Source organism: Corapipo altera, unplaced genomic scaffold (genome assembly GCF_003945725.1).
Source record: "Corapipo altera isolate COAL_440 unplaced genomic scaffold, ASM394572v1 0, whole genome shotgun sequence".
Lineage (NCBI taxonomy): Eukaryota > Metazoa > Chordata > Aves > Passeriformes > Pipridae > Corapipo > Corapipo altera.
This window is the reverse complement of record NW_020884872.1, coordinates 4,871,628-4,892,932: the sequence shown is the minus strand read 5'-3', so window position 1 is coordinate 4,892,932 and position 21,305 is coordinate 4,871,628. Positions and strand designations below refer to the sequence as shown.

Below are 21,305 nucleotides of genomic sequence, written 5' to 3'. Positions count from 1 at the left end.
GATATATCAGGTTTTCCCTGTGGAATAACTGTACCACCAAGACTGTGCTGTTAATGCAACTTTTATTTTGTTTCTGTTTTCTTTCAGAGTGAGCAAAGTCGAGAAGGAGAAGGGGGAGGGGAGAAGCTCCAGATTTTTTGGTATGCAGTGGACAAATGCCATTAAAACCCTCTTCAAAGGAGCCCATGCATTCCCCTTTCCTGGTAGAGGTACAGGCAGGCACAAGCAGGTGAAGGAATTACCTGGGACACCGGGAAAGCAATTGCCTCTCCATCTCAAACTGCAGCAAGAGTATGGAGGATTTCAGGCTCTAAGGCATGAATATAGAGGAAAGGTGAGGGGGGCCTTTATTCATTTTGTCCCTGGGGAATGATTTGCAGCTTTCTGCATGAATCACTCACAAGAGAGGGGAGGGGTGTGGAGGCTGGAGCAAAGGGACATCAAAACTGCCAGACTCAGGTCACTGTTTCCAGCACAGCCATCAGCAAAGAACATACGTGTGCAGTGAATTCCATTGTCTCAGGATGCTTCCTGTTGGGCACGTGTCCACCTCGTCCACAGCTGCACTGCCAGGGCATCTCCACATCCTACAGCACTCCTGTAAAATGCAATGGGACACAGGGACAGTCAGTCCTAAAGGAACGAGGCTGAATTCCCTTCCTGCCCTCACAGATTGTCCCTCCAGCCCAGCACGGGAACAGACATCCAGTCCCCAGTGAGGCCATCTGCGCTGGCTGGAGAACAACTGGCAGGTCTTGCACAGCTGGGAACACCTCACGGCAACCCCAGCAGCCATAAAGACAAGGGTAACAGCCTTCAGCCCCCTGGCCTGCCCATGGGAAGGTTCCCAAACTTGTTGAAAGGAGGCTGGTTTCCCACCACATCCGTCTGGTTGGCAGAATTTCCCCAACCTTTCTGTAGGGATCCCAAAGAGAAAAGATCCCAGGCAAGGCAGGGGAAAAGGGGGACAAGAGAGTTTGACCTTGAGTTTTGGCTAATTTGTAGCTTCAATGTGGAGTTCCCACAAGCTCTGCCTCAGGTTGGGGGTGCCCAGGGGCTGTGAAGCCACTAGACATGGACAATGAGGGTGACAATAGGGTGACAGTGGTGTGACTGAGTGTCCCAACTCCTGTTTGACAGCTCAGGACCTAAGCAGGGCAGCTCCTCCCTACCCCAGCACCGCTTCTTTACACAACCAGCCTTCCCACAGTGGTGTCAGTGGGTTTTCTTCCCTCGCCATTTCAAGGGGTTTCCAGCACTGCTTCCCTGCTGCTGCTTGTTGTTTTCCTCTCACCCTGTCCATAGCCTCTTCAGTCTTGGGACCCTTTCAACCTTCATCTCTGTCTGGGGCCCTGGGAGGACTGACAGCTTCAGATTACAGCCGTGTGCACAGCAGTCAGCAGGGAGGACGCTGGTACAGAGAAGGGGAAGGATAATTTCACAGGAATCAAATCCCCTGTCAAATGGATCGTGGACATGCCTCCCTGCCACCTCTGCTCTCATATCTGATGTCTACTCAGCATTTGCTTTTTGCTTTGGAAGCTGCCAGCTTCCGACTGATCTTACACCGCTAAACCTCCCTGATCAGGTGTGGCCTAAAAAAAACCCCCAAACAACAAAGCAACACACGAGCTACTACAGTGTGTGGGATGTTTCAGGGAGCAGTGAGAAGCAACACAAGCTCTCAACAGAAACTGCTGGCACAGAGTGGCAAAGCTTTGGGAGCAGCAGAAAGCAGCTGACTCCATTTGACCTGTCTCTCTGTCCACACTCCAGCCAGGAGGGGGGGGCTAACATTAAATTACAAGCCCAGAAAGCCCAGACTGTGAAAAATCACATATAAGAGCTGCCTATTGTATAAATTGTGCTGAACCCTGTATGTACACAGCTGTACTTACACCAGCTGTAAGATTAACGTTATTCACTTAATTTCAGTGGGAAGGTTGGCCTTGCAGTTAAAGCACTTTGCCAGAGCTCAGGACACAGAAATGTGTTTCACAGCTCTGCCACAGACTTGCTGCATCACTACCATCGGCAAGACACTTCATCCTGTAGTCTTTCTGCCCTCCCAGTAGTAAAGGGGGTACAGTAAGTGGGGGAAATTACATCTTTTCCTTACCTGTTGTCTCTTTTGTCCATGAAGATGGTACGGTCTTGGTGGAAAAGTGCCATTTCCAAGTTTGTCTGTAAGCATTGGATTTCCAGGTGGTTCTGCCCCAGGAAGGTGCCTGCCTGGCTAATCCCTATGCCAAGAGTAAAAGTAGCTTAAGATTAATGTACTCAGCCCCAGAGGTTTTTGGTCCTCTTTGCTCAACACCTTTTGATAGAATACATGTTCTGCCTTACAGGATATCTTGCAGATGGATGTTTTAAGAGGTGTAAACAAAATGACTTTCAGTTAAATTCAAATGGGCACAGTTAGATTACAGGTGTGTACTCACTTTTACTGCTATCACCACCTTTGGTCATTAAGCTTAAACAATTGGAAAAAACCCCTAATTCAAAAGCCATTGTTCAGTGCTAGTTGTTCAGATTCTGCATTTTATTTACCCTGGGCAATAGAAATAACCTATCCCACTTCTCTTTTTTACACAACTTTTTGTGTGCTTGTTGCCAGTTGCCAGTCAGGTTCATGTGCCCCAGCACTATTAGAGTGACAAACACAGAAGGGAAATGATTACAATAAAACAGAGACACTCTCAAGGGCACAGACCACCTTGTTTGTTCAGTGTTTGTATTTCCCTTTATATAAACAAAGACAGTCAGAGCCTTGGTATTAACAGTAGATTTTGTAACACATTATATGTAGGCAAGTAAAGAACCCAAACATACCTGGTGGTGACCCTTTAAAAAGCTATTTCTGAGCCCTAGATAAGGATAAATGGTGAAGAGGAGGTCTACGTCCCTTTATTCTGCAAGACAAGCTCAATGTATTATGTCAGTGAAATGTCATTGTCTCGTTAATTAGGGAATGTCATAAACCTTAATGACAAAAAAACATTGCTGTGATCGTAATTATGTAACTGTGATGCAATATTATGACCAAAGACATTCCAGTGGTCTGAAATATATTTCTGCATAGCATTGTGGTACCTCAGTAAGGACATGCTAACTTTAAAGTATTTTTGCCAAAATTGCAGTGGCAGCCTGGATTTTTTCAATTCAAAGACGCTTTGAAGTTGTATTAGAAACAGTCATGCACCATTTTTTCAAGATAATGCTTTTGTCTTTAAAATAAGCCTACAAGTATTTTAGTTGGTTATCTCATCTTCTTTACTTCAAATGTCACTATATTTTTTTTTGTAATGTGACACCTCCCATTTGACTTTTTTTCTAGGCCAGAGTCTTACTTGGTGTGACCAGGAACAACACTATTGACTTCGGCAAGGTTTTATTCAATTAAATTGTGTAAAACAGCCTAACAAATAAGATTTTCAAAATAATCACACTGTTATTTTCTGGGGAAAAAACCTACAGCTGTACAGTAAATAGTGCCCCAGTAAACCTGCCATACCAACCCAGGCTGACTTCAGCTGTGGAGGGTGAAACGGGTAGAAAGGAATGATTCCACTTCTTGGTTTGTTTTCTTTTTGCCAAGCGAAGAAAGTTGCTATTGTCATTAGTTTGTTTTGAAACTGATAGAAAATGCTGAGTGAAATGACTAAAGATTGAATTGCTGGAAATATCTGCAAGATGAGTTCTGGAAGGCATCAGTCTCCATGTATATTGCCATACATAGATCATGCCACCCTTAGGGAGGGAGCACATTGCTGCTGCAATGGAAAAACTGAGCAGCTGTGTCCTCCCAGCTTCTCCCTCTTCCTAGAGAAATCAAAGGAACATCTTTGTGAATATGCTTTGGAAAGTCCTCCTCACTTTCCTCGCTTTTTTACCCTGGTTATGTACAAGCCTGCTCTGTAATTACACCTCTCCCGACCATGGCTATCACAGAATCATCCAAGGTGATTCCTCGTTCAGGATATCCGAAACACCAGAGGGCAGCAGAAATGTTAAAGCAGAAATTGCAGAAGCCTCAACCTTCCCAACAGAAGCACCTCTGTGAAGCAATATTACACGGTTGTGTAAGAGGTTTGTGATTCCTCCACAGTATTCACAGTGAAAGTGGTAGAAAGCCCATGTAAATATGACACTACCAAAATTGTGCAGTGCTGGTGAAAGCTGTTGTGACACATATGAATGAAAATGGAAGAGGAATACCAAAAGGTTGCCAAGAATAATAGATGCAGGGGGTCTTTTAACTCTCAGCAAATCATAAAAGTGTTATAACTCTTAAAAATTTGGTGTTCTCTCCTTCACTACATATGTTAAATGTCCCTCTGCAACAGAGGTCACTTTAGCACCTTTCACAGGTAGCAACACTTGCTGGTCCTTCTTGCCTCTTCCATCTAATGCAGTTAATTAAAATCAGGATGGTGGATTCTCCTCTGGTGAGGTCTTATACTCTCCAGGCAATCCTGTGGCAGAGATGTCCACAAGCACCAAATCCAGTCCTCTTCTTCCCATTTGGGAAGAAAGAAATTCTGAGTCCTTTAAAAAGAAATAAAAATGTTGTGCTCCTAGCTGGGGCTGTCTTTGAGTGTTCTTTCCAAAAAGACCAGCTCTGTTTGCCATCCTAAAACACTTAATCAATTTCAAATGAAAGCAGCAACTATAATTAAAGGGAGGAAAATCCCACCACAGCAGAGGAGCCATTATTAAGGTAATTTTTTCCTATATAACTCCTGGGGCACTGTTCACATGCAGCTGCTACTGTATGTGCTGTTTGTGCGTCACCTTCTCCTCATGAGCTCCACAGAGAATATACTGTTAGCTTAATAATGACAATAATAACAATAATAATAAGTCAGCTTTTCATGTGAGTTATTCAAGGCACTGTGTAAGCACTAATTGAATGCTACAATAGCCCGGGCTGGCTGTGTGCTATTACCCCTTTTACAGCACATGCCATAGCAGTCCCATGACTTGGGTCACACCATGTAAGCAGCTCCTGTCCTTCAGCTCCTGACCACCAGCTCTGCAAGCCACTGCCTCTCACAGAACCATTCAAGCCCTGCAGACTGCCAGTCTGACTGCTCACAGAAAACAAGCATTGAGACAGCATGATTTTTGTGTATAAAGGAAGTCTGGGGGTTAATTTCAGGTGTTATTTCTCTGTGTTTGTAGGAGAAAGAGCCTGTAGTGTAACTGGCCTGCCAAAGGACTAGCACTAACATTACAGCAGGTAACACAAGCAAAAGAGTTAATGTTATGTGTATGTATATATATATATATACGTATATATATAGGGAAGCAGGGGAAGTCCTGCTTGCTCCGCTAAAATGTCCTGATGGATCTCTCTCAAGTGCATTGATGACGCACAGCTCACGTATTTGATTTATATAGAGCACCACATTTTCCTCATCCCATCTTTAAATTTACAAAAGCCGACAAAAAGGTTTTGCTTTCCTCCCCTAGTGGGTGCCTCTTTAGGAGTCATCCATGTGCCTTACGGAGACCACCACCACCATGTGAAAGCAATCACAGAATCACAAAATAGTCAGGGTTGGAAGGGACCTCTGGAGATCATCCAGTCCAAGGAAGGGTCACCTGGAGCAGGTGACACAGGAACACATCCAAGTGGGTTTGGAAATGTCTCTAGAGAGGGAGAATTCAAAACCTCCCCGGGTAGCCTGTTCCAGTGCTCTGCCACCCTCCATGTACAGAAGTTATTCCTCGTGTTGAGGTGAAACTTCCTGTGTTTTATTTTATGGCCATTGCTCCTCATCCTGTCACTGAGCACCATCAAAAAGAGTCTGGTATCAACCTCTGACACCCACCTTGGAGATATTTATATGTATGGATGAGATCCCCTCTCAGTCTTCTCTTTGAAGAGATTTTTACTGATTGATTTGAAATCTTCGGTGTGAAGTGGAGCTACATCTCTTCCACCCAAAGCATCACCTTATTTCAAGAAGTCTGACGAACCAAATTTTGTGTCCTGGAGTGGAAGAGAAGGGTCACTGCCCAGTGTGCCATGGGCTGTGACAGTCAGGCGTGGGGCTCAGACCAAGAGGGACAGTTTTCCAGTCAGAAACCCAAGAGATGACTGAATTACCTGCCTGAAAAGAGCCTTGACTGACTGTAATACAGAAGATTAACAGATGTGGCTGGCATCATTCAAGACTTATTTTTGTGGCTAAACTGGAATTTGACTCCAAATGTACAAATATTTTAGTCACCTGCTGGGTGAAGGCTGAAGACCTGCCTGTTTGAACCCTGTGCATCTGCTGCTTCACATTTGACCTTGAGAGGAGTCTCAGCTTCCAGGATGCTGAGGTTCAATCCCAAACAACCTCTTTCAGCCCTGGTGTGCCAAAGGGAAACTTCCCAAGCCTCACTTCCAGACTCACCAGACATAATAGCACTGCAGGTATATTTTGAATGTAGCAGTAAGTTGCAATAGTATCACAAGGCTGCATATATATATATATATGACATGAACCTGCTGGAGGGAGCCCAGAGGAGGCCACCAAGATGATTAGAAGGATGAAGCACCTCTCCTCCAAGGAAAGACTGAGAGACAAGAGGGAATGACTTCAAACTTAAAGAGAGTAGGTTCAGGTTGAGTATTTGAAAGAAATTCTTTACTGTGAGGGTGGCAAGGCACTGGAACAGGTTGCCCAGAGAAGTTGTGGCTGCTCCATCCCTGGAAGTGTTCAAGACCAGGCTGGATGGGGCTCTGAGTAACCTAGTCTAGAGGAAGGTGTCCCTGCCCATGGCAGGGGGCTTGGAACAAGATAATCTTTACAGTCCCTTCCAACCCAAACCATTCTATAATTCTAGGATAACATATGGGCTTTTTATTATTACTTGTGTTGCTGCCTGTGCCCAGCTGGTGGACCCAGAGGGCTGCTGTCCCTACACCGGGGTGGCCTCAGCCCTTGAGGGTTGGTCGGCAGCAGCCTCCCCACTCCATCACACCCTGGAAAACACGGGCAGGGAAACCGTCCTTGCACGGGGGAAGGCGGGTCAGTGTCCCACCGCCGGCACTACTGCGAAGGGTGGGCGTTCACAGGGATTAGGGATAAATGTCGCCCGCAGCTCTGCAGCCGCACTTTTCCTCCTGCCAGCTGGACTGTCCCCGTCGGTGTCCCCAGCACACGGGCCTGGGAATGCCTCCGTAGCTGCGGACAGCGGGACCCGGCACCCCCGCCGGGGGCCACCGGGGGTCACCAGGGCCAGGTGCTGATGCCGGGCGGTCGCAGCCGCGCTGCGGGGACGCGCCGTCGGGAGCGGGGAGCGACCCCGGCGGGAGGACGGGATGGGGCGGGGTGGGTAGGAGACCCCGACGACCCCCCCACCCCTCACCCCATCCCACCCCATCCCTCCCTCCCTCCGCCCTGACGTCACCGCCCCCCCGGGTCTCCCGGGCGACGGCTCCATCAGCGCCCGCGTCAGCGCCGCCCGTTCCCTGGCAACGTCCCGGTGCCTTCGCTCCCCTTCAGCCCCGCGCCCGGGACCGCGTCCTTCTGGCGTCAAAGTGACGTCAATGGGCCCGTCTCGGCTTTCGGCGGTGGGCGGGGGGAAGGAGGCGGGCGGGGAGGTAGGGAAGGCGGGGTGTGCGTGGATGGAGGAGGGCGCCGGGAAAGGGCGGGGGGCCGGGACATCCCGCGTGGTCCCGCCTGCCCCCCGGTGCGCGCACACACACACAGACACACGCTCACAACACACACCCGCCCGCACCCGCACACCCTGCGCCGCACGCAGCGCATCGCACCGCGCCCGCACCGCCCCGCCAGGTACGGCCGCTCCGGCGGGCAGGAGCGGGACCGCCGGCGGCTCGGACTGGGCTCCGGGGCGGGGAGAGCCCGTGTGAGCCGTGCCGTGTTCCGTGCAGGTGCGAGCAGCCCGGGGCAGCGCGGATGCTCCCGTCCTAAAGGCGCGGCGAGCGCTGCCCGCGCCCCCCGCCCTGAGCCATGGTGATCATGTCAGAGTACGGCTCCGCGCCCGCGGCCGCGCAGCGGCCCCTGCGAGTCGGCTTCTACGACATCGAGAGGACCCTGGGGAAAGGCAACTTCGCCGTGGTCAAGCTGGCCCGGCACAGGGTGACCAAGACGCAGGTGGGTGCGCTGGAGGGCCGGGGATGGCGGTGGGAGCGCGGCGGCTCCGCGGAGCTGCGGAACCCGCGGCTGATGCGGCTCCTCCTCTGAGGATCTTCAAGTTTTCCCGCTGTGTGTAAAATTAAAGCCGAGCGAGAATATATGTGAAAAACCAACCTCAGAACACCCCATTTCTGAGTGTTACGGTAGCTCCGTTGAATCGCACTCAGTTTGCTGAAAAGCCCGACACGTTAAGGGTCTTCGAAAGACTTTTTGTGGGTTTAGGTTTTTTTTCGTTCAAGAGCAAAGAACTTGGGGTGTTATTCGCAGAAATAATTTATTAATGAGTAGTGCAGACGTTTCTATATTTCTAGTGCATGTTTAAATCGTATCAGTCACCACAGTAGGAAATAGTCTGTTAGAGGAATCTGTTTTTCACTGGCATGGGACGGATTAAAAGATTTGCAGAATCCTGTCCAGTGCTAATTTCTACAGTTCTGTTCACTACCTTATGTGTAATCCTTTGACGTAGAAAAGAAAAACGAAAACGTTCTGTGTCGGGAATTCCGTGTGGTTCAGAGAAACAGAATCAGCTTTGTCAAGTCCATACTTAAAAAGCTACTTTAAAAGCTACTTTACTTGGATTTTGTAAGTGGCGTGTCTCTGCGGGAGGTGTCTTTTTTTTTTCTTTTTTTTAAGATATGTGGACAGTGAGAGTACCTATTTTGTAATACCTGGGGTTGTTTTTAAATCTGCAGGTTGCAATAAAAATAATAGACAAAACAAGGTTAGACCCAAGCAATCTGGAGAAGATTTATAGAGAAGTTCAGATAATGAAGCTTTTGAATCATCCCCACATTATCAAGCTATATCAGGTAAGAGTTCAGCTTTGGAGTGCAGCACGTAGATGAGGTATACTTGTGCTCTTCTCTTGCACATGATTTTACATCTAATATTTCCAGGGAGAACGCATATTGAAATATTTTTTTCGAAAACCACTTGAAATAAGAGGGGTATTTTAAAATTCTTCATTCCTTGAACAAGACCCTGGTACATTAGACAGCTTTTTGACAAAATGCACTGTAAAATTTACAGTTTAAACCAGGCTGATGTTTGTTTCGGATCGCGGAGCAGGTTGTCTGAACTTCTATGATTAACTTGGCTTTCCTATCTCCTCTGCTTTTCTAGTTTAGAAGACTGGAACTTGTTACGTGCTTTTGATAAGAGGAAGGCTTAAACTCGTGTAGGGTGGTAGAGAAGGAAGCACAAAAGTTGAGTTTGCCTTAAGTGGAAGGGATTTAAACCAATAACAATTAAACCTAATTAATCTAAGTAGAAATTCTAAGTGAAATTCTAATGTAAGAATTAAATTAGTAAAAAAGTTAAAAGGCAGTAAATGTTGGTATATCTTAGAATATACTAAAAAATGACCTATTTGATTATTCTTTTCCGCTTGTGTAGTTTTGAAAGTGAATTTTAAATATCTGTGACCTTGTAGAGTTTCATAACATGAATTTTGTTGTAGAGCTGTTCAGTTTCTGCACTAATGGGTGGTTTTAACCATAGGAACAAATTATTGTGTTGTGCAGAAAACAGGATCACAAGGATCACGAGGACTGCTTTGCAAATTCTAAATATTCGATCTAATTAGCCTTTGGTGTAAGTTCCTCTTAATCATCTTAAATAATGCCGTGTGGATTTAAGAAGAAGATGATAGAACAGTTTGGGTTGAAAGGGACCTTTAAAGGTCATCTAGTCCAAGCCTGTGCCGTGAGCAGGGATGAGGTATCAGCTTGTCTGGACCTGTCTTGGAAGGGCAGGGGGGAGAGAGGGGGACATGGATGAAGCAGCAGGTCTGAAAGTCCGTGTGGAGTAGTAAATACTATTATCAGCTGTGATCTTACCGTTGGGTTTGTTAGCTTAAAAAGAAATTAAAAAAAAAAAAAAGTTTAATTAACACGTAAGGCTGAAGAGCCAGTAAGGCAGGTGCTTTGGCAAGGCATTATTTCTGAAGACCTTGACACACATGAAGTGTTTGTATTTGTAGTATTAACCATCATAACAAAAGTGGTTCTGTGTTAACAGCTGACGTCATGGCTGCCCATGGGGCAGCATAGGATAGACAGAAACATTCTAACAGTTCAGTTGATTTCATTTCAGTGGAATGATGTGGGTGAAAATACTATTTCAAAGCATTTAGAAAAGCAGGTTAAATTCCATCTAGTTGAACCACTTCACTTGATGGAGCAAATGACGTTGGTAGTGGACCATAATTTCTTTTCAGTGAAGTTTTCTTTTCTTTGTTGTTGTAACTGATGCTTCACCTGTTTGGTGGAGGCTGAGAAGCAGGGATGGAATTAGCTGACATACCAATGTAGGGTGTGTGTTCTTGTATTATTTCATCATTGTTTTAGTTTCAGCACCGCGTCTTAATTTCATCCAGCTGGCAACTTTCCCAGAACACTTTCCTTCAGTTTTTTAAACTGGGAACCTCTCTTCCTTTGCTCCCTGTTTGTTTATTTTCATTTGGTGTCTGTGTGTACTTGTAGTGAGGGGAGGACAAGAGTCTTTGCAAAAGGTTACATGTTAGGACCCTGGAAATTACAGCCTTTGAAGTAGTATTGACGCTTTTTCTTCTTGATTGTTAACCTGTTGTGAGCCTCCCGGTTCCAAAACAAAGTATCTGCTCCTTAAGAGGGAAATGTTTCCGGGTAAATGTTGTTTTTTTAAAATCTGAAACGCAGCATTTGAAAGGTGTGCTGTGGTAACTGAAGATGAATTTGGAAATGCTCAGCACTTCTCATTCATCATTGAGGTTTTGGTTCTTCTTTTTTTTTTTTTTTTTCTCCAAAGGAGAAAATTGTGAAATATCAAAGCAAGTTGATACTAGATTGATAGGTCAGCTCTGGCTGATACATTGACAGTTGTTGATGTACATCAAGCACTGCTGTTACACAAACAGCAGCCTGTTGTCACTTGCACAGGAGGCCTTCTTAATTTGTCCAAGTTGCAACTATTTCTGCTGATCTGAGCCCCCCACTAGCCTTGAAACAAAGACAACCTTAGATAAAGTGTTCTTTGCACGTTCAACATACATCAAATGAAGTGTAAAACTGTATGTGAGCATTTTAACAAAAGAGGAGTTCAGGGAAGTGTGTGGAATTATCGAAATGCTCATCTATTATCGTATGGAGATTAGGTGGCATGGTAATGTTGAGAAGAACAATGGCCTGAGAAGCCATTGTGTAGTGTAGGCACATAAGGATTGATTTGTTATCTTTTTCATTACCAGTGTGCTTGGAGAGAACACTGTGGTGCAAAATTAGCTGCCTTTACTGCCAGCTGCTGCGGCAACTAAAAAATTGAACTGATATGTGTGAGAATACATGTAGAAAGATGAATGAAATTACAGACCTGTGCTGTTTTTTAAATCATGTCCTTTTGTGTCTTCACAGGTTATGGAGACAAAGGATATGCTGTACATTGTTACTGAGTTTGCAAAGAATGGAGAAATGTTTGGTAAGTCCTCACTGCTGGATCTAACAGTTCTTTAGATTTAGAAATCTTTCCTTTATTGTCTTAATTCCTGAGTTACAGATATATTCTGATTGAAAATCCAGAGTTGGCATTATCAGCTGTCAAACAGCGAGCACAGCACCTGCAGGATTATGAAAAATTTCCTCCAGGCATTTCTAAATCCTGTGCCTCTTTGGTTTTGTCTTGTAGATCATCTGACCTCCAATGGGCACTTGAGTGAAAGTGAAGCGCGGAAGAAGTTCTGGCAGATTCTTTCAGCAGTGGAATATTGTCACAGCCACCACATAGTGCACAGGGATCTCAAAACAGAGAACCTTCTGCTAGATGCTAACATGAATATCAAGTTAGCAGGTAATAAGAAATATTACCTATTACACTCTATAAACAACACTAGGCATGTAGTCAAATTCAGTATCCCTGGTATGATCCTATAAATGTATTTATGCTAACTGAAAATAAAACAAAGGTTGCTGATATTTCTCAGAACATACTTTATAAACAGAAGAAAATAGCTTAAATGAATAGGCAGAGAACAAAACAACACATCTGTTCCTTTCTCTACATCTTTTGCTACTTCTGAAATATTAGTATGTGACTGAGTGTTGTCTCACCCCAGACTTTTACCTTCATTTCAGACTTTGGCTTTGGAAACTTCTACAAGTCGGGAGAACCCCTCTCCACTTGGTGTGGAAGCCCACCCTATGCAGCTCCAGAAGTTTTTGAAGGCAAAGAATATGAAGGACCTCACCTTGATATATGGGTGAGCTTGCTATTCATCAGAAACCGCATTTCATACTGCGCGAGGGTCTGTGGGCTTCCAAAATCATTGTTTTTCCTGGAGTCACTCATATGCTGTGCTGTTTTCTGTTGACAGAGCCTTGGGGTGGTACTGTATGTCCTTGTCTGCGGTTCTCTGCCTTTTGATGGACCCAATTTGCCAACTCTGAGGCAAAGAGTGCTGGAGGGGCGGTTCCGCATCCCATACTTCATGTCCGAAGGTGCTTTTTTCCAGACCTTTAATGTTAGAACAGGTCCTACAAATAAAAGAATAGCTGCCCTGTTTGCAGCTGGGAATTACTTTATGTAGCCAGTGATTTCTGTGGGGCAGCACTTAGAGCTGAGGGGCTGGTTGCACACATTTTCTTTTCTGGGATCTGGTTTATGGTGCATCTAAAAGGCTGGTGTTTCCTTTCTTAGAGTATCCCTATGGATTACAAAAATACCTGACATCCTAGCTGGAGAAATAATCACTCACAAAAGAGAGAAAACAGGATTTTAATGAGGCTAGCCTGCAGTGCTGAGATGGGTGTAGTTCTAAGATATTTTAACTATGCAGAAGGTGTGTATTCCAGCGTGACTGTGCTGCCAAGGAGAGCAGAAATAGTGGGACTTAGCACTGTTTCTTGAGCACTCCCAACAGTCTGATGAGAAAAAGGAACTGAGGTGATTATTATCACCTCTCTCTGATTTGATTTCAAAACAAGTGAACACGCCTCTGTCTTCACGTGAAAATTATCTTATGAAGTCTGACCTTTATCATTTATAGCCATGAACAGCTTTGATTTCCTGGTTATAAATGAATAAGCAGTATATATGGATGAGGAAGTTGTATGTGATGGAGTTCTGTACTAAATTCCCACCGATTTTATGTGGGTGTAACAACATTAAACTTGCCTCCTCTCAAAACTAGCTCTTGTGCAAGGTGCAAGGCCACCTGAAACATGCCAATACCCAGTACAGCCTCATTTCCTGCAGTGACATGTTGCTTTTGTGGTGTATGTGGGGACATCTCTTGTGCTGTTTGGAATATCTGATGGTCAGACCAGGCATCAACTGCTCAGAAACCTTTAATTCGTGTTTTCATAGGCATCACACACTGTTGCTGGGAAGGGTTCTTAGCAGTGACCTGGGGCTGGGCTGTTATTTTTACGCCTCGCTCATGAGTTTGTCTTTGTCATCCAGACTGTGAAACACTAATCCGGCGGATGTTGGTTGTGGACCCAACCAAGCGGATAACCATTTCCCAGATAAAGCAGCACAAGTGGATGCAAGCTGACCCATCCCTTCAGCAGCAGCAGTCCTTGTCCTTCTCCATGCAAAACTACAACTCCAACCTGGGTGACTACAATGAGCAGGTCCTTGGGATCATGCAAACGCTTGGCATCGACAGGCAGAGGACTGTGGAGGTGAGAAGTGCTTGCCCTGTAGATACATCTTCAGTGACTACCAGAATTCCGGTGGTACAGTCATATGTGTGTCACGCAGTGACTGGCCTTGATCTGGTGTTGCAGCATAGTAAAATCTTCACTGCCCTCCTGGATTTTTGCTTGATTTTTGAGTGTGCTGTTACGAGGCATAAGTGACGAGTTTTGGCTGCCTGTGTACTGAATGACCTATAACTCAAAAGGGTCCTTTCAATGTCTTCCAGTCTCTGCAGAACAGCAGCTACAACCATTTTGCTGCAATTTATTACCTGCTCTTGGAGCGCCTCAAGGAGTATCGGAGCAGCCAGTTGTCCAGTCGTCCGGCGACCGGCCGCCAGCAACGGCCCAGGAGCTCCGAGATCACCAATGTTGAGGTGAGGAAAGGCACTTGCTTACTGGGAAGATGTGTCCTTTGGATCTGTTTTTTTCTGTTGCTCGCTATGGGAAAGTACAAGGTTGTCACTGTCAGGCTTCTTGAAAAACCAATCCTGGTGTTGGTGCCCTCTGACAGGACACAGCCTGCTGTTCTTCAGCAGGAGGCTGATTGAATACTAATGGCCTGATTCCTAAGAAGCAACTGTGGGTCATGGGCCAAAGAATAGTCTGCCTCCAGTGCAGGTCATTAATGAGCCAGAAGACTTGACTTCTCATTTTTTGTCCTCTTGGGCATGGCTCAGTAACACTTCTTTGTTACATAACCTGTAGGATCCTCAGAAGTACTCCATGAGTCAGTTTGTGTGTTTCTCTGACATTCTTTTTCTTTTCTTCACTCCCACCCCCTTTGAAGTGTGGTCTGGGTGCCTTTTCAAATTGCACTTCCAGTTAAATTGCCTAACTTAGCAGAAGGAGTTCTGTGTTTGTGTTGGCATTGATGGATTAGCTTTGTTAATTTTAATAGGAAGTATGAAGAAAAAGCTTGCAGGGAAGGTGGCTCTGAAATTCTTAGAGCCTCCAGTGCCTCAAAAGTCACGTGGAACTGCAGTGTATGTGATGGCTTCTGTGCACCGCTCTCTTTCTCCAGATGCCTCAGGACAGTCTCTCTAGCGAAACCCTGCGATCATCTCTGCTTTACCAGCAACCTCAGAGCCTGATTCAGCCATCCTTGCAGGCAGAAATGGACTGTGACATAAGCAATCCATTACAGGTTGGTGTTCTCAGCTAAACTTTGTGTTATTTTTTTCCCCCCCCATTGTTCTGCTAATCCAAAACAATGGGGGTTGTGACTGTTGTTCTCTCCCTCCAATCTTTTGTTTGGCATTTGGGCCTGGTGTCACTGTAGCCTCTCAGACAATACTCCTATTGAAGGCATGAAGGACTGTGAAGAGTGTTAAAAGATAGTGCAGAAATAAGCAAAACACCCTTAAGTCTGTGATCTGCTGTGTTTTTCAGCCTGTGTTCTTCCCTGTGGACACCAACTTCAACGGGCTCTTCCGGAACCGCTCCATCTCCCCCAACAGCCTGCTGGAGACCACCATCAGTGAAGAAGTAAGGCAAGAGAAGGAACTGGAGGATGAAATCAAGGCATATGACCACCCCATCCGCATCCCTAGCAACACCAGCAGGAGGCACACGCTGGCCGAAGTGACCACCCGTTTCTACCAGCATGCCCCTCCATGTAAGTAAGTCTGGGAGAGATGAAGGGTGTCCGTAGGCAGAGGAAAAGAACAGAGAAGGAATACCATAGAGGCCAAATGCCGAGGGAGTATGTGCTGATTTTACCTTGACTGGGATAGGAAAGCCCAGAAAAGAGGTCTGTACTCTGCCCTCCACAGTCCTGTCTTCCCACAGATAAGCATAACCCTTAAAGAAGAGAAGCTGTGCTGTTGTGTTTCATCTAAATCACTTCAGCAGGGGGCATTCTCATGAGCAGGACAAAAGCCTTATCTGCTTGCTCCTGCTTTTGTACCAGGGGAGGAGGGAGTACCTGAACTTAACAAAAAACTCATCGCTAACTGTGCTTGGTACATACTTGAGCCCTGTGAACCAACCAAACCAGCACAATTGTTCACAAGACAATAATCCTGATGTTGCTCAAGAGACACTGTGTGCCTGATCCAGCATAGCCTGGTGAGGCTGGAGTTGCTGGCAGAGCCCTGCCAGCTGGATAGGAGCCCAAACTAAGGTTATTTGTTGATGTCCTCTTGCTGGAGTCAAGCCCTGCAACAACACGAGTTGCTGGACACCTCTCCAGCTCGCACCTGCTTATTAGTGCCAGTGTAGGTGGGCAGGAGGCTCTGATGTCATGTTCGTTCCTTCCCGTACTCATCTTGGGAATGCTCTTTCTCTCCTTCCTTCCCCTCTGTAGGTATAGTCATTTCCTCTTCTGCCAGCCCCACAGAGGGAACTAGTTCAGACAGCTGCCTTACTTCATCTTCAAATGACAGCTCAGTGGCCCTGAGCAGCTGTTTGGCAGGTCAAGTAATGACGGGGAGCCCGGCCACAGTGAGGATGACGTCGCCCTTCCTAACTTCCCAGTCTGACGCTCCGGTGTTACAAGCCCAGGGCTGCATGGGAGGTGCTTCTCTCCTACCTGTCAGCTTCCAAGAAGGAAGGCGAGCATCTGATACCTCATTAACTCAAGGTAATGCCTTCCTTGCTTCGTTGCTGGGAAATTGCAGCCTTCCAACAGCCTCTAGGAAAGGGCAGGATGCAGGGATACTTGCTTGTCCGTGTCGGTGTTATGCCGAGGCCGGACATTCTGCCTCTTGTATTCATGGTCCCTGAGGGAGGGTTGGGTGCCCTGAGGGAGGTGCCTAGAGGAAAGGTTCTCAGATACTGATTCAGCCTGCCCATGGAGATATTTCTGCTGCCGTGAGTGGGATGGCAGGCTCCACCTTCCTCCTGAAATATGGAGTGCACAACGTCATGATTTCTGTCAGGTTTCTCCTTTGCTGTGTGTGTCCATCTGCAGCTGTCCCAACCCCTGTTGTGTCACCTAAATCTTACCCTGACCATCAAACAGAGGGGTGGACTTGAACTGAAGAGTCACGGTCTCCTCTAGCCCAGTTCTCACTCACATGAAGGCAGCTGCCCTTTAGAAAGGCTGATGTGTAAAGTGTGCTCCTAGGCAAATGCTGAGGGGGATTAAAGTGCATTTCTTTTCCTCGTGTCCCACAGGCTTGAAGGCTTTTAGGCAGCAGCTGCGGAAGAACGCTCGAGCCAAGGGGTTTCTCGGCTTGAATAAAATCAAAGGCTTTGCTCGGCAGGTGTGTCAGTCCTCCTCCTCTCGGGCAGCAAGGAGTGGCATGAGCCCCTTCCAGCACACGCAGCCCAACACCTGCATGTACAGCAGCAGTGGGAGCAGCAGAGAGGGGAGAAGCCTCCTGGAGGAGGTGCTGCAGCAGCAGAGGTGAGGGAGGAGCTTTCCTGTTTTCGATGGGTTTACTTTGGTTTGGGGTAAGCGAGGAGGAGTAAAGCCAAAGAGTTTGGGGGGTTGGTTGCTGGGGATTCCTATCCTCCACCTTTGCTGTGTGGCAGCAGGTAAAACTGCTTGGCTTCCTTTGTGGCTTCCTGCCCTGGCTACGTAACGCAGGACGTGCAATTCCACTTAGAAAATCTCAACGTCCAAATATTTGGAGGTTGCTGAATTCAGGAGCAATTTGGTAGTGTGGGGGGAAAGCATTGCCTCTCCCCATTGCAAGCTGTGTTTTTCTTTGTTAGTTTTGGGAATGATTTCTTTCCTTCTCTGCCTCCTCCTGTAATTTTCTCATGGCAAGGAAGCGAGACCTTGTAATTTGGAAAAGTTACAGGCCACAAAGGAGGCACAGTTCCAGTGGCCTCAAATGTCATGTGTGGTGGCACCTCTTCATTCCCATAGAAGCAAGATGGAAAATTGAGCTTCCGGTTTATCTGCATACGTTGTCTCTGGAACATCTATTATTAGCTGGCCAAATGGTGACTAGATAAACTTTCTGGTGATAGTGGCCCTCTCCAGCATGAGGAAAAGCCAAGTGAAAACAGGTTGGCCTGGCATGGGCAGCTTGATTTGATTGGACTGACTGGGTAAGGAGAGGTTTGATAGAGAGAAGGAAACAAAGGGGAAAATTATGGTCAGTGTTAGGGGCAAGAAATGGAGGAGAAAGGCATTAAACCATCCTAGCAATGTAAATTAACCTCTTCCATCCTGGGCATTTTTTTTTCAGAATGCTCCAGTTCCAGCATCACCAACTACTCCAGACAGCTTGTCCCCAGACTCCTCAGGCACCTTCAGCGAACGGCGTCCCCTCCTCAGAGAGCCCAGGTACCTGCAAGGCGTCCAACTCCATCCTGCTGTCAGAGCTGCAAAGAGAGAACTCCTTTGAGCTGGCCTTTGCTGGCAGCAGCCAGCTGCTCCAACCTCATTTCTTCGGTGTGAGCGTCTCCCCGGTGTCCTCGGCCGCTCACCTCCTGGACACGCACCTGTACATCAGCGGCAACGCCTCCCCCGTGGGCACCACCTTCTCCCAGCAGCAGAGTTTCTCTGCGCAGTCCCCGGGCTACGACGCCGTCGCTCTGCAACACGGGGACTGTGAGATGGAGGACCTGACTTCCAGCCAGCTTGGGAAGTTCGTCCTGGTCAAGTGAGAGAGCCCTGGCTGCTCCTGTGGGGAAGGAACTTTTCACCGCTGTTCCGTGGCTGGCTGGCGTCGTGTGGACGAGTGACTCTCAGAAGCAATAAATTTTGAAGTATGTGAAGAGGCTGTCTGGCTCAGAAAGCTGGCAACTTTATAGGACTGAAACAAGCAATATGTATGTCTTTTTTTTTTTTTTTTTTTTTTTTTTGCTTCTACTATTCTTGCACTGAACAAATACGAATAGGAACTGAATTTTTTTTAAAGGAAAAATAATGATGGGGAAGATGGGTGGGGCATTTGTGGGGACAGGGAGGGATGTGGTTGGGGAAGAACTCTTCGGTACTGTACTCAAGTCAGACCAATACAGCTCTGCTGTTATGCAAGATTAGCAGCTGTCAGTAGTGGTGACACAGCAGGGAGAGGCTTTTCAAAGAAGGGACCAGAGCCTCCCTTTTTCACAATATTCATTTATGGGTTTGTGAAGATGATTACCTCTTTTAAAGAAAATAAACAGAAAACCAGTGGCATGCAGCATTATGCATTCATAGGAGACAAAAATGGAAGCATTGCCATTTGTTGTTTTTTCTTTCCCTCCTGTTAACACTCGTTTTATTTAAAGGAACCAACATCCCCATTCCACACCTCCTAGATACATACACTTTAAATGAAAACTGTGAACTTCTTGCTTGATACATCAGCTGGAAAAGCTTAACATGCCCTTCTAATTAGTACAGAAGCAGTAACTATTTAAAATGTATTCCTTGATATCAGGATCCAAATTGCATAATGCCTGGTCTTTTGCAGGGATGTTTGTTTGGGAGTGGTGTGTGTCTACATATACACACGTGCACACTTGCATATATTTTATTGGTCTGGATAATCTTTAGGAATCTTTTTATAAACTCTTAAGTTTATTCATATTCTTGCAGAGGCACTGAGGAGGGAAGCAGCAGTACCGGTGGGGTGATGGGAAGGGTTTTCTTTTTAAAAAACCCCTCCTAGATGTTGCCTACAAAGTTGCCTGAGGGGTATTTCTTAGTGCTGCACATTGTTATTTCAGCTGCTAATTATGTTTTTATGCATTTCATTATCAGGGTCCAAACAGAACTGACTCTTGGGGAAATGTGCAATATTGAGGTTATAATTATATATTGACAAAGACAAAAGGAATAGGCTAGAACAGAATTCTACTCTAACAGAGTACAGCTTTTTCTGAACAAAACTGTATTAAAAAGTGAGTAAAACAGCACAATCTTTGGGTGTGTTTGTTTTTGGTTGGTTTGTTTTTGGCATATTAGCAAAACAAGGTTTTGGATTAGATAGGTGTTTTTTTGTATGGTTTTTAATGCTGTATATGTATATAAATAGGAAGCAGAAAACTATATAACACTAGTTATTTTTTATATTTTGTAATATGCTTATGTTGTGTTTCTGGTATAAACCCCAACTCCCCTTCCAAGGCAGACCATGACTTCTGTTGGTGTCAATAGAAGTTTTGCTTGGGTATAAAGGGGAGAGCAGGCTGTGCTCCTACAGAAATGAGTCAGGGAGTGCGTGCGAACTTTGGAAGCAGGTGAGCAGACAGTGAGCCAGCTTGGCTGGAAGCTGCCATCTGAATGTCAGAAAATAGCTGCATTCTGTCTAAATGCTTAAAGGACCCATCTCTCTAGTGTGACACAGGGTGCCTTCAAGTTACCTTGGCTTCATGCAACCTGCAGTATTACGCATTTGCAAATAATATAGAGACCTTTTTTTTTGTTTGTTTTGTTGTTTTGTTTGGTTTTTTGTTTTGTTCTGGGGGTTTTTTTGTGTGGTTTTTTTTTTTTTTTTTTTTTTTTAAGAAAAAAGCCAAAGATTGACCAGGTTAATTGGTGGGAGTAGGAAGGGTTGAAGATGTTATGTGGCTCTGTCTGTGGCTCTCCATAAAAGACCTCTTTATCTGTGTGTTGTACCTGTGTGTCTGTATTGGTGCATGCCCAGCTTGCCACTGCTGCTCCATGGTCTGGAAGCTTCAAAGTGAGAGAAAACTGGTTGAGTTGAACTCCTGTTAATGAGTGGTGCCTTGCAGCAGAGAAAACACCAAAGTCTCATGCTCATTAGTAGTGTGGGTTTAAAACAAACAAACAAACAAACAACCCCTCCAAAAAACCCCAACCTAAAAAAGAGAGTGCATGGGGATGGCTGAGGAGGAGGGCAAGAAGAAACCAGCTCATCACAAAGCAGCAACTTTGCCTTCAGTTTTGCAAGGGGTAGCACACATACTTAAACCACAGAATTTCCTCTTCAATATGTGTTTTGTTTAATGCCATGGATCTAAAGGCCACAGATTCTTTAGTTTCCTGTCCTGAGCAATGACAAGCACTTTACTTTCATAGTATTTCTTTTTTTTTTCTTTTCCGATTGCTGTAGAACCTCTTTGGAATTATTGCTGGAGCAGAAAGAGGTCATTTTAAAAGTCTGGGTTCTTTTGTAGATATCTCGACAGTGCTGTTCTGCAGACTGCAATGCAATAGGGTATTTAAAGACACTACGTGATTGGTTTAATTGAGATGTGTATTTTATTTTTTATCATGACTGAACAATCATTTTATTTCTTATGTTAAAATGAGAGGTGTACACCAAAATGATTAGTTGATGTGTTTTATTTAATATTTAAATAATAAAAAAAAAAAAATGTTTTAAAATCGTTGTCCTGCACATGGTTCTGTGGAGTGACGCTCACGTAACTCACATGGTTAAGACCGGTTTTAAAGCCGAGGTCCGTAGGACATTCCTGACACTTTCTGTTACGTCCTAAATGAAGAGGAATGGCGGGCTCACAAATCTGATAATGGGATATTGAGCCTTTCGCTGGTAGGCAATCTGTCTGAATCTAACCCAAGTCTGTGGTAATCGGGTTATAAAAGCCGGCA

The 21,305-nt window shown here is 45.7% G+C and overlaps 1 protein-coding gene and 1 long non-coding RNA gene across 3 annotated transcripts; one reads left to right on the top strand and one right to left on the bottom strand.

Moving 5' to 3' along the window:
• Positions 1–1,147: 1,147 nt before the first annotated feature.
• Positions 1,148–3,044, bottom strand: LOC113943602. Its single transcript, XR_003526392.1, has 3 exons — positions 2,833–3,044; positions 2,120–2,236; positions 1,148–1,352 (listed from the first exon to the last, which is right to left on the bottom strand). It is a non-coding gene; the product is annotated as an uncharacterized LOC113943602 (long non-coding RNA).
• Positions 3,045–7,850: 4,806 nt separating this feature from the next.
• Positions 7,851–21,077, top strand: SIK1 (salt inducible kinase 1). 2 transcript variants are annotated; one of them, XM_027635561.1, is made up of 13 exons: positions 7,851–8,120; positions 8,858–8,974; positions 11,555–11,618; positions 11,826–11,987; positions 12,272–12,396; positions 12,511–12,634; positions 13,599–13,822; positions 14,065–14,214; positions 14,862–14,984; positions 15,230–15,455; positions 16,146–16,421; positions 16,958–17,189; positions 17,983–21,077. In XM_027635561.1, exons 1-13 carry the CDS (start codon positions 7,977–7,979, stop codon positions 18,401–18,403), a joined length of 2,388 nt encoding a protein of 795 aa, XP_027491362.1. In that variant the 5' UTR covers positions 7,851–7,976; the 3' UTR covers positions 18,404–21,077. The 2 variants fall into 2 exon arrangements, with proteins under 2 accessions (XP_027491362.1, XP_027491371.1); XM_027635570.1 differs by lacking the exons at positions 7,851–8,120; positions 8,858–8,974 and adding an exon at positions 9,062–9,758.
• The last annotated feature ends 228 nt before the right edge of the window (positions 21,078–21,305 follow it).

What these genes read in the sequence shown, in the direction of transcription:
- SIK1 (XM_027635561.1), top strand. Translation starts at nt 7,977, where the DNA reads ATGGTGATCATGTCAGAGTACGGCTCCGCGCCCGCGGCCGCGCAGCGG. An exon ending in AAAGAATGGAGAAATGTTTG is followed by an intron (nt 11,619 to 11,825) that starts GTAAGTCCTCAC and finishes TTTGTCTTGTAG; the next exon opens with ATCATCTGACCTCCAATGGG. An exon ending in CCGAGATCACCAATGTTGAG is followed by an intron (nt 14,215 to 14,861) that starts GTGAGGAAAGGC and finishes CTCTTTCTCCAG; the next exon opens with ATGCCTCAGGACAGTCTCTC.